Genomic DNA, 12,761 nt, shown 5'->3' with positions numbered 1-12,761 from the left:
TTAGTAAGATATATAATTGTATACAATTTTAAATTTTATTTATTAATGGGTTAACTATGGCAAGATAATTGTTGATAATTTGATATAAAATATTTGACCAAAATAATAGTTAGTACCATGGGCAAATACAGGCAATACAGCAGATAGGTTATAACATGACTAAATAGATAGGTATGATAACATTTTTACTGATACGCAGATTCCCCTTCAGACCATGTCAATTACTCAGTTGAGCTTCTCATTATCTTATTCATATTATCAACACTAGACTATATTTTAAAAATTATTATTTTTGAATTATATTTTCTTATAATCTGGAATGGACGAGAACACGTACTTATATGATCATACCTATCTATTTAGTCATGGTAGAAACCCATAAATAAATTGAAAAGTATAGATAATATTAATTGTACCTTTAATTTTGATAATAGCTCAATTCATTCAAGTCAATTAATAAGTTTAGTACACAAAATTAGAACTGCTCAACAGAAATTTGTTATATAGTCTGTTATACATTTATAAGAAAGAGACAAACATGGGGTTGTAACCTCTTAAGTTATTAAATTCCAATAAAAACAAAAACAAAAATTATTTCAAAATTATCTACTATAATTTTCACTCAAAATAAATACAAATTTTAATTATTTCTCTGTTATTAGTTCAGTCCCATTTACAAAAGTTTTAATAATAATGTAGTTTACATAAATATTAAATATAGAAGTAAATTATTGAAAGACATTAGCTAAAAAAGCATTTAACTATGTTTAATTTTGTATAATATAATATAATTTCAAAATGGTTATAAAAAGTCTGCTTTAAAATTTTTTAAATGTGTTTCAATAAACAGATGGAACTAGGCAATATAAACATTTGGAAAACAAATTTTAGATTGTTTTAATATCTGTAGGGTTTATTACAATAAATGTTTATCATAATAATAAGAACATATTTTTGAATTTGTAAAAATGTGATATTTATTTTATTATATTTTGCTGAACTAGTATAGCACGCAAGAGAAAATATATTATAGTATTTATGCAGTTTTTGCTCTGATAGCTGCACGTTTTCCAGTGACGGCCTGTAAACAAAATAAAAAAATTACAAAAAATATTAAATACGCAGAATATTTTAACGAATTGTTAAAAATTTTATTAAGAATGAGTCAAACTGATTTAATCTAAAATTTACCAAAATTAAAACAATTAAATATTTCAATTAGTAGATAACAGATATTATGGGCTAGAATTTTAGGTATTCGTTTAACATATTATGACCTACTGTAATTTTAAAAGAACTGAGATAAAAATATATAAATTCCTCCAATTATCTAAAGAAAAGTTTTGCTGGGAGTACTCTTCTAGTAAATTAATGAAAATCATACTGGTCTGAAAGATATTGACTATATTCATTTAACTGCCAATCATTCAAAAAATTTTGTAAATCCAGTAAATGGAGCTAATACAGAAACAATTGCATTTTTATGGTCAATATTAAAATAATAAAATTCAAGATATTAATAAAAATGCACGGAACCAATAGAAATCTATTGACATGCCATCAAGCTGAATATTGGTACTACTAAATTAAAAATAACCTAACTGCTCAATAACAAATTCTAACAATTTGTTCATACATTTTTTTGGAAGATAAAAAAAAATGTATGCTTTATATATTATACAATGTTATTTTTAATACATTTTTTTGTTCAATATTATATAAATATTTGAATTATATATTATTTTATCGAAATAAATTGAATATTTTTTCAGTAGGTCCACTCACTACATCTAAAACTTCCAGGTAGGTTACAAACTAAGCAAAGGCCTAATTGTGATATTAGCTTTTAACTGAACACTTTATTCAGTAATAAAATATTCTATTATGTTTTTTTTTTTAAGTTTGTTATAAAATTGAGGTAAATCATTAAGTTTAGTATCAATACTTTATGAAATAGGCTTAAGTGTTTAATAATAAAATTTCTAGAAAGATTTGCTACTTATAAAAAATAAACAATAATAATAATGTGAATATTTTTTACCTGGAAACCAGACTTAATACTGGCAACAGAACATCGTGAGCCACAAGTTTCACACTGCAAGAAAAACAGACGAGTGTCTTTCTGCAAGATGGTTTCAGGTGAACGACATGTATGACAGGTAACATATTCTTTTATATATCTTCTGAGTACATTTTCAATTTGTTTTTGCTGAAAACGACCTTTGATTATAAGCTGGCTATTACCATCCACTGAACCACTGGTACCTAATTCAGCTAACAAGAAATCTAACAAATGTTTTGGCTGACGATGTAAACTAAACAATAAATATACTATTAAAACATATTATCTTAAAATCAAGCATTCAAAATATATTCTTACGTTTTGCATATTTCTGTAAAGTTTGCAAAAGACGTTTTTTTGGTACCTATTCGGACTACTTGTGGTGGGCGCATAACAAACTTTTGTTTTTTACCCGCAACCATATCAGGATTTTTTTCTCGCATTATCTCAAATACTCTAGTTAAAAGTTCATCATATGTGTAATCACGATCAGAACCAAACCACGTGTGACTTTCACCATCAGTTGCTGGAAAATAAAAAATATATTGTTGAATTTAATAACAGTATAATATCCATGTCACATAACAGTGACTGATTTAATTTAAAAATTGTTTGCTTTTGTATAGTAATTAAAAATCTACAACATAGAACTAACAAAATTTGAAAATAATGTCTCAGTCAACATTATTCATATATGAAAAATGAAAATACACTATATTTATTCATCAAAATAAATAATACATGTATGAAATTGTAATTAAATTACTATTTTTATTTATTAAACTTTATGGGTTTTTGAGCCCAATTGGTCTTAAAAGGTTTATTAAATTAAGTGTAGAGTATACCCACCTAACTTATAGTTTGCTAAACTATTTAATATTTATTATGCATATTCTAATTTTTGGATATTGATTGAGAATATATCTACCGTTTCAAATACGGAACCACATTTTAATTGGCTGCAGAAATTATTATTGTAGAAATACTAATAGGTAGTGAGTTCAGATTAAATTTTCTCTACACAATAACTTTGACCTTATCAAAACCCTTACCAGACTCAAAATTCCACTGGCCATCGTTAAAGCATGTAAATTTGAATAAAATCATATAAAGGATTGTCAACCTTATTAAATGAAAAAGTGGAAAACACTTACTGTCATCAAATTTGTCACCTTTCTTATCCATTTCTTCAGCAACTAATTCATCTATATCTTTCTTCCTTTTCTTTTTCTTTTTTGTTTTTGAAAAGTCCATATTTAAATCAATATCATCCTGCAATACCAACAATAATAAATAAATAAAACATTTATAAAAGAAAAAAAGAAAAACTTACATCCATAGCCTCTCCTTGGCCATCACCATTTTCCATTGCTGATGATGTATCAGGTAATGCACTTTCTAAATCATCTAAATTTATTGTGCCCTTTTTTTTCTTTTTCTTTTTCTTACCGAAGTTGTCAAGATCCAGGTTTCCATCTGTAAATACAAATTACATAAACCTTTTTAAATGTATAAATAATATTAGTAATGTACAAATTATAGTAAATGTACGATAGAATTTTTACATTTATTATGTCAATTCAAGTAAAAGATTCATCAGAATACGAGTCAAACTAGTAAAATTATAGCTTTATATATCAATAAATAAATACAATGTCAAATTAAAAATGTTTATAGTTCTCAATAATAGATAATAATATATATATAACTTACCATCAAATTCATCAAGGTCCGGCACTGGTTCCTGGTTTTCTTTATCTAATGTTTGTTCATTATTACCATCAACACCAGCTTCAGAAGCTAAAGCGCTGTCTAAGTCAAACTTCTTCTTCTTCTTTTTCTTCTTGATGGAAGGATCAAATAACTAAAAATTATAAATATATTTAATGAGAGTTAATGTAATGAATTTCAATGGTAATCAAATAACTGTAATACAATATTATACACGATATAGGTACATAGTTCTCTTCTTAGAAGTAGAGCATCTCAATTACATTTTAACTGTAAGTAATAAACACTATAATTTTTGGGTCAAAAAAATATCAATTTGAATAATATGAATTAAAACCATTTTCCAAAAGCATACATTTAATAAAAACATTGATTTAATTTTAGGAAAATAATAGATTTTTGATATTTATCTTAACACTAAAAATATTTATTTAAACTATGATTAAAAGACAAGAATGAACAATGTCAATATCATTAAGTTGTATTATATCAAAAAATAACACTCGTGTGGTAATTCATATTTAGATTGTTTAGATTTTTGACCAATGATTAAATTATAGACAACGTTTAACATAGAGAACAGTAGATTATAAATAAAAACATTACTAAGGTACACTTAATTATACTTACAGCTTCTTCTTCAGTCATTTTAAATGTAGACTCCCTAAATAATATAATATGAAATTAATTAGATATCGAGTTGAATATCGGACGAGTCAAAGCAAAAAATGTGGCAACTAAATACTGATGTAGACGTGATGTGTGTGGAAAAATGTTGCATCAGCCCCAACTAGCCAATGTGGCCAATGGAAGGAAATCGTACGATATGTTTTATCGATACACCTTTTGAGATATTGATAAAAAAATATCCATAAAAATTATAGACTGAAATTATCTCAGCACAAATGATTTGAATGTTAATTAATCAAGTTTAAAGGTGAAAAAGAATTAATTTAAACTTAAATGTTATTATAAGTTTTCCAATATTAACAAGATGCAAATACAACGGGATTGCATTATTATTGTAATGGTGATACTGTACAGTTTTATCTATTTTTTTTTTTGTTATTATCGCAAAAAAAGAATAACAATAAAACAAAAGAATATTTTTACTGGAGGCCTGTCAAAATGGAAATCCGGAAATTGTCATTTTCTTGATCATTTTATTAATTGTATTAATAACTTTAAAAAAAAAATCATTTTTCCATTTGATACCTCAAAAATTGTAACTAATTATTAAATGTAAAAAAAGCCAAATTTTATGCCTGTGATCAAATATTTTATAATTCTATTAGCATGTATACACTCAGCTATTCGGCCGTTGTGCTCTTGATAATCACCAGTAATATTCAAGGTAAACTCTATATACATGTTTCTATTTTTGATTTAGAGTACATATCTTTTTAATGTTAGGTAAGCGTCTCAGCCAATACGTGTCACATTATGAGCCTGTTACATATGATCATCAACACTTGGCCCAGAGTCATGATAGGGCCAAACGATCAGTGACTAATAGTGACAGTAATGTGCATGTAACATTTAAAGCGCATGGCCATCACTTTCGACTCAGACTTCGTCGAGATGTCGAAACATTTTCAAATGCCATGGAAGTGTTAGATAGTTTTGGCAATCAAATACATCCTAATAGTATTGATACTTCACATATATACCATGGACATATTGTCGGTAAGTTGATATTTGATTGTTTCCATTAATTTAAAATTAATATTTGTTCCCCAGTAGTGTTGTTAACCTATTTCCAAAATATCTTATTTTAATTAAAAACATTTCTTAATTATCTAGAGATTTTTAATTTAAAAAATAAACCCCAAGAAATTAATAATTAGCTTATATCTATATATATATTATCCATACTGATAAATAGTAGTTATACGTCTTATATAGCATAGTTACTATAATATGGTACTATACATATTATTATGTATTTAAAAGAGTGTTATTTTGTTCGGAAAATAAATATACAAACAGTTTTGTTTAGTTGCTAAATAATTGAACTGTTATTTATGTAATTCATTGTTTTTAAAATTTTGATTTAAAATATCTTAGACTTCTGTCATTACTCACTATAGTATGAATTCATTTTTAGTGTAAGATGTACATTTTGCAAATTAAATAGGTATCGCCCAATTTTATATTAAATATAAATGTATGTACCAAATGTACTATTCTTTATTAATAAAAAAATAGCTTAACTTTTATAACTATTTTTAAACATTCATTATGTTTACAGTCGGTAAATAATTAAATAATGTAAATAATTACGTATAAGTTCAATATACCTGTTAGTAATTATGTTCTGATAATTCATAATTGTATAACATAAAGGATGTCACACCAGGATGTGTTGTCTCTGTCTTAAAAATATACAACATACCAAATTTGCATTTAACAGAACCCATTTTGTTGTTGTTAGCTTTGATATAAGAGTCAATACTATCAAACTGAGGTAAGAACATCTGTGTATTTATGTTAGTTATTTACCTTGCTTCAGTTTTTAAATGAGATGAATAAAATATAGCAATTTCAAAATGCTCATCTGACATAACTCGCTTAGATATAAAAAAAAATTGTAAAAACCTGATTTTGATACCTAGTTAGTAGTTAATATTCTTACCTTTAAATACTGAAATAAGTCAATTCCCTAAGCTAACACCAAATTGGATTTGTTTAACGCAAATTTCCTATGTTGTTCCTTATTTTAAACAACACATGCAGGTATTATGTCTTCTTAAGTTATACCTTCACAATCTTAATATTTAGATATATATAGCAACTAGCAAGGTTATATACAGTTGTATACTTGTGCAATTTTAATGGGTATAATTATTACAAAATTTACTAATTGAAATAACTATAATTTAAATACTTTACAATTGATAAAGATTTGATTCTTATTTGTTAAAAATCTAGGTAATAAAAATTCTAAATTCTTATTACTGATTGTTTAGTTTTAACGACTTAACTAAACTGTTGATTATTAATTTATAAAATGTAATATGAAAATAAAATATTGGTATTTTATAGTAGGTAGTAGGTTTATAATGTTTGGTAAAATCTTCCACAATTTCGTTTTTATTTTTGAACAGATGAAGCAAACAGTATAGTATTTGGTTCAATAACTGATGGAGTTTTTGAAGGACAAATTATATCACCAAAAAAAGGGAATTATTTTATAGAAAAATCTAGAAAATATATTTATCCCCGTGGTCATCTTAATGACAGTGATAATTTCCATTCGGTTATCTATAAAGAAAATGATGTTGATAATCCATATCATAACTCTTCTAGTAAGTAGTATAAATTAATGTTACTAAATTTGAATACAAATATAACCTTGTATTACTAAATTATTTCAGGTCATTTTAGTGGATGTGGAGTTACAGGATCCACAAAACAAAGTATGGAAACTATTCAATATTCTGGTAGTCCGTGGAATATTCAACAACAAGATGAAGAAAGACCTGCTTATAAATATACAAGACAAGCAGCTGACAAGCACCACCATGGACCTGTTAGAACAAAACGTGCTACTAAACCTAAAGAAGAACGCAACACTTGTTCATTGTTTATCCAAACTGATCCTTTATTATGGAAACACATAAAAGAACAAGTATTTAATTAAACACAACTATATTTTTAAAAATTTTTTTTTTATTAAATACTTTTATATAGGATGGCTATGATAAGACAAAGACAAGAGAAGAGATATTATCATTAATAGCGCACCATGTAACTGCAGTGAATTATATCTACCGAGATACTAAATTTGATGGGCGCATTGAACACAGGAATATTAAATTTGAAGTTCAAAGAATTAAAGTAAATATTTGTATTTATATGTAGATATACATTTTTCTTAGCACTTATAATATTTTGACTAAAAGCCAAATAAATATTTTTATTTATTTTTAATGTAAATATATTTTTAGTAGTTCTTAAAAATGTTTCTGAAATAATTAAGGTATAAGTTACTATTGTGTTACTATTTTTGTTAAGATTGATGATGATGAACCTTGTGACCACAAATGGACTGGAGAACAAAATCCATTCTGCATGGAAAATATAGATGTTAGTAATTTTTTAAACCTACATTCATTGGGAAACCACGAAGACTTTTGCCTAGCATATGTTTTTACCTATAGAGACTTCACCGGAGGAACCTTAGGTCTAGCTTGGGTTGCCAGTGCATCTGGTAATTAAGTTTATTTATTACCTAATAGAATGTTGATTAATTTTTGATTTGAAAAGGATTTAGTGTTTTGATTATATGATATTTATTTTATTTTTCATCAGGTGCATCTGGTGGCATTTGTGAAAAGTATAAAACATATACAGAAACTATTGGTGGTTTATATCAATCAACTAAACGTAGTTTAAACACAGGTATTATTACATTTGTTAACTACAATAGTAGAGTGCCACCCAAAGTTTCACAGTTGACCTTGGCCCATGAAATTGGCCATAATTTTGGATCGCCGGTTTGTAAAACACATTTAAATAAAAAAATTCCATGTTTTTAAAAATGTATTTTTTTACAGCATGACTATCCTTCAGATTGTCGGCCAGGTGGTTTGAGTGGTAATTATATCATGTTTGCATCTGCAACTAGTGGTGATCGTCCAAATAACAGTAAATTTTCTTCATGCAGTATAGCTAATATCAGTAGTGTATTAGATGCTATACAAGATAATAAAAAAAGGAATTGCTTTAAAGGTTCATATAAAAACTTTATCTGTAATAATTAAATATTAACTATAATTACTTATACAGCCAGTGAAGGAGCATTTTGTGGTAACAAAATTGTTGAAAATGGTGAAGAATGTGACTGTGGATATGATGATGATGAATGTGATGATAAATGCTGCTATCCCAGGCAAGTTGCTGATCGAGATAGATTCCGTAACATCTCAGCTAGAGGTTGTGCTCGTCGAGCACAAACTGAGTGCAGGTATGTGACATTGAAACTATTAATTAATAACTATGGTTTTATTTTAATAATATTACATTTTTAGTCCGTCTCAAGGACCATGCTGTTATGCTGATACCTGCCGTTTTATTCCATCTAATCGACAAGTTATGTGCCGTGGTGAAGATGTTTGTAGTTATAGTTCTAATTGTGATGGTACCACACCAGAATGTCCAGTACCACCTCCTAAGCCTAATAAAACTCGTTGTAATGAAGGGACACAGGTTAGTAAATAAAGCTAATCTTAAGCTTGGGTTAATTTTTTTTTTTTTTAAGCTTTGCATCAATGGTGATTGCACTGGATCTATTTGTTTGGAATGGGGTCTAAACGAATGTTTTTTGACATCACAAATTATACCAAATATTGACAAACGCAAGTTGTGCGAGTTGGCTTGTATGAATGGTACTGATTTACAAACCTGCAGGTCAACTAGTGAATTTGCTGCTGCAGTTAATTTACCTCTCGGTGGCATTAGTCTAAGACCAGGATCACCTTGTGATAATTTTCAAGTAAATTAGCAACTATTATACTTTTTTTCATATTTATGAAATTGCTTAATAATATGATTTCTTTAGGGTTACTGTGATGTATTTTACAAATGTAGAGCAGTTGATGCCGAGGGGCCATTAGCAAGATTAAAAAATATGCTCCTCAACAAACAAACACTTCAAACTCTCCAACAATGGGCTTTAGTAAGTTATCAGTTCAAATGTTTCCTATTAAAATAGAAAGTTAATGTTTTTTTAATTTTAAATACAATTACATTATTAACAAAGTATACTACTTACAAGAGTTGACTTATATAATGTATTTAATTGTTTTTTTTTATTTTTAGGAAAATTGGTGGGCTTGTATGCTCATGGGTGTTACATTTGTAATTATAATGGGAGTGTTTATAAAATGTTGTGCAGTACACACGCCATCTTCAAATCCTAAGAAAACCCCTGCTCGGAGATTTAGTGAAACATTAAGACGACCCATTACAACCTTACGTAGAATGGTAATTTATTGATGTAACTATTGTATTGCACTTGAAACTAAAACTATGTTTTTATACAGCGGAACAATCCTCAAACATATGTGTCACAACCTAGATCAAGTAGAGTTCCAGCTCATGGATATGGTGAGGGTAGAGGTCATTATTATGCACCAAGAGGTAGTACATAACTGGAATAATTTTAGATACTGGTTTTTTTATTTTAAAGATATATATGTTTTTGGGCTGGATAGTGGATATACCATATTTTTTCTTACCATTACAATTGTCTTATCAACTAAACAATAACAAAGATAATTGGTTAATAGTTATATAGATTAATCATTATTCAATTATATCAATTATTTTCTTAATGGTTTTCGCGTATCCAATAACAGCAACTAACAAAGACTATATATTATATTTGAATGTTTTTCTTTGCAGTTGAGAAAATATCTTATATTATTTTACAGCTTCTGCACCTCCTGCACACGGTCATTCAGATCGCCGTAATGCATTTCCAATGAGGCATCAGCCACAGCATAAAGTGTGATAGTAAGTTTATTATGCATCAAAACCATTTTTAATTTGAAGTCTTATTGGAGGTGGATTAAATAATTTTAAGTTAGAAAATTGAACTGACATTGAAAAAATAATGAAAAAAAAAGTGTAGGTAACCTGATTTAACATACTGAATCTTTTGGTTGATATGTTAATCTGTAAGGCAAGCATGTTTTACTATCAACTTAACCTATTTTCATTTTATTTTTATACTATATCTGCTGTATAGCCTGTGTAACTGGCGAGTACAATTTGATTATTTTCCAACAACTATTTCCATTCAAATTTTGATTCGTTTTTAATTCTGAAATTGACAGTTGAAACATTATAAACTCTGATCAAGTTAAGAAACGTAGATGGTGGCCGACTTGTGCGCAGGTTAGTTGCCTAACTGCAGCCCGACGAAAACTAGTCGAGGCCGACTACGTTTCTTAACTTAAACATGGTATAGTTGAATCAACAGACTAAAAAAAATATTATTAAGGTACTTGCAACTAAATGCTGTCTGACTATTGTCTCTTACTTATATAAAAAAATTTAATAAATAAAAATTACTTGAATAATTGTCCAGAGATGAATTTAATTTGGGAGTAAATAAATAGTTCAGATCTATGTACAATAAAATAATGAGATTGATCCATCAAAAATTACTCTTTAGGACAAACTATTTGGACCTTTGTGTGGTAAAGGCAGTTCTTAATTTTTTCAGAATCATGGAACTCATAATTTTCTAAGAGTTTTGCATTACAGCTATAAAATAAAACTGTACTTATATAATAAATTTAAAATTATATACTTAACAGTTTGTATGTTATTTGATAGAAAATAAAATAATTGTAAAGACGATGAAACTAAAATTTTTTCTTTATAAATGTTTTTTTATTTTTACACTGGTTTTCTAATTTGGATAGAAAACTTTCTCTAAAGTCATGGAACACCATTTAAAACCACTGGGGAAAGGTATTAATTAGAATCTTCGCACATAATAGTTATTTCCTTACGGGGATTCAATACCCTGATTTTCTTTCTTTGTCCAACACACGCATAACATAAGATTTTAGACGTGTTCTTTGCCAAACATACCAATTGATTTAATGAAGCAATACAAATTTTAAAAACAGATTTGAATTTGTCACAAAGTCTACTTGATATAAGCCATTCCAAATTTTTGATTTTAACTTCTCTAAAAATTTAAATATAATTTTGTAATTACTCTTTTTTTAAATATAATGTTTTTAGGAATTTGGGGAATAATATCAAAAATGTGGGATAGTTGATTTCAAGTAGACTTGACAACAAATTCAAATCGTTTTCAGAATTCTTATCACTCCATTAGATCAATTGATATGTTTGGCAAAGATCACATTTAAATTCCTATGTCACCCATGTGTTGGACAGACAAAAAATCACCCGGTGGAATCCCCTTAACTAAGATCCGATTATGTTTAATACAGAATATAAAAATTCATGGTTAGGGTACTAAACGCTTTATAATGTCTACTGTATTTATAAACTGTATATAATATAAACTATATAAATAAAATATATGATTAATTTATATATATATTTTTTTTTTAGTTGTCAAGTAAGTTTGGCAGCCCTAAACCAAAAAGTTGATAATGTCAGTCCGAAGTATTCGGTATTCTTATCATCATGGTTAGAAACTATTAAATTTATTTATGTATTATTATTATTTTTTTTTTTTGTACATAACCGAATGGAACCAAAGTGATTGAATATATATAAAACTTTATAGTTGTACAATCACCCTGTGAGAGGTGCTGATCACAAACAAAGGCAGATTATAATTTGACATTTATATATTATATATTTTTTTCATTCCTTACTCTAAGCATTTTTTTTTAACAAATTTCTATGACTTATGTATCTCATGTTATATCAATATTGCACATATTATATGATACATCTTTATAAAGTTCCTCAATTATGAATCTAGAATCAAATAAATTATTTATAGTGACACTTTTTGTTCTTAGAATGAGTTTTTCTTTTTCTTTTAATAGTAATAATATACCTTCTACAGTTTGTTAGTAAAAATAAATTGGAAAAATTAGTACAAGTTTAATTTTTTTATTTGACATAATGTTTTTCTTAATTTTATTTTTGCTCATTATTTTATTATGACTATTGATTATATATCATGTATATTTTTTTATACCATCTGCCTTTGTTTGCTTGATATTTTTCCCACCAAATATTTTATTTATATAGAACAGAAAAATATTTATATAATTATAAAATATCTTCCTAATATTTATGTAACACTTGAACAAAATATTACCTACTTAAAATTATTTCGTTTCACAACTACTCATTAATTTATCATAATAATTAATAAATTAGTCTAAGTGTATGACAAATATATGTTTTATTAAAAAAAAGACATTTTTTAATATATAATATTTACACACGCATATACATA

General features: G+C 26.9%; 2 protein-coding genes across 4 annotated transcripts; one reads left to right on the top strand and one right to left on the bottom strand.

The window, feature by feature from the left end:
• Positions 1-591: 591 nt before the first annotated feature.
• On the bottom strand, positions 592-4,582 carry LOC132940542 (eukaryotic translation initiation factor 2 subunit 2). Of its 2 annotated transcripts, none has more exons than XM_061008257.1 (7): positions 4,424-4,582; positions 3,776-3,926; positions 3,396-3,538; positions 3,115-3,334; positions 2,381-2,588; positions 2,042-2,315; positions 592-1,081 (listed from the first exon to the last, which is right to left on the bottom strand). In XM_061008257.1, exons 1-7 carry the CDS (start codon positions 4,439-4,441, stop codon positions 1,037-1,039), a joined length of 1,059 nt encoding a protein of 352 aa, XP_060864240.1. In that variant the 5' UTR covers positions 4,442-4,582; the 3' UTR covers positions 592-1,036. The 2 variants fall into 2 exon arrangements, with proteins under 2 accessions (XP_060864240.1, XP_060864241.1); XM_061008258.1 differs by having other exon boundaries at positions 3,217-3,334.
• Positions 4,583-4,877: 295 nt separating this feature from the next.
• On the top strand, positions 4,878-12,191 carry LOC132940540 (disintegrin and metalloproteinase domain-containing protein 10). 2 transcript variants are annotated; one of them, XM_061008256.1, is made up of 16 exons: positions 4,878-5,147; positions 5,207-5,479; positions 6,901-7,101; positions 7,171-7,424; positions 7,487-7,633; positions 7,811-8,006; positions 8,108-8,292; positions 8,353-8,527; positions 8,585-8,762; positions 8,827-9,004; positions 9,057-9,290; positions 9,357-9,473; positions 9,617-9,781; positions 9,841-9,904; positions 10,231-10,312; positions 11,897-12,191. In XM_061008256.1, the coding sequence occupies exons 1-15, from the start codon at positions 5,090-5,092 to the stop codon at positions 10,308-10,310; spliced, it is 2,505 nt and encodes an 834-aa protein (XP_060864239.1). In that variant the 5' UTR covers positions 4,878-5,089; the 3' UTR covers positions 10,311-10,312; positions 11,897-12,191. The 2 variants fall into 2 exon arrangements, with proteins under 2 accessions (XP_060864239.1, XP_060864238.1); XM_061008255.1 differs by having other exon boundaries at positions 9,841-9,937.
• Positions 12,192-12,761: the final 570 nt, after the last annotated feature.

Source organism: Metopolophium dirhodum, chromosome 3 (genome assembly GCF_019925205.1).
Source record: "Metopolophium dirhodum isolate CAU chromosome 3, ASM1992520v1, whole genome shotgun sequence".
NCBI classification, from domain to species: Eukaryota; Metazoa; Arthropoda; class Insecta; order Hemiptera; family Aphididae; genus Metopolophium; species Metopolophium dirhodum.
This window is presented reverse-complemented; position numbering and strand designations above follow the sequence as displayed.

Excerpts from the sequence above, each read along its gene's own strand:
- LOC132940540 (XM_061008255.1), top strand. The coding sequence starts at position 5,090 with ATGTATACACTCAGCTATTCGGCCGTTGTGCTCTTGATAATCACCAGT. Across the intron at positions 7,425-7,486 it reads GGAAACACATAAAAGAACAA|GATGGCTATGATAAGACAAA; the intron begins GTATTTAATTAA and ends ACTTTTATATAG. Across the intron at positions 9,474-9,616 it reads CTCTCCAACAATGGGCTTTA|GAAAATTGGTGGGCTTGTAT; the intron begins GTAAGTTATCAG and ends TTTTATTTTTAG.
- LOC132940542 (XM_061008257.1), bottom strand. Across the intron at positions 2,589-3,114 it reads CCAGTGGAATTTTGAGTCTG|CAACTGATGGTGAAAGTCAC; the intron begins GTAAGGGTTTTG and ends TTTATTTTCCAG. Across the intron at positions 1,082-2,041 it reads GTATTAAGTCTGGTTTCCAG|GCCGTCACTGGAAAACGTGC; the intron begins GTAAAAAATATT and ends TTTTGTTTACAG.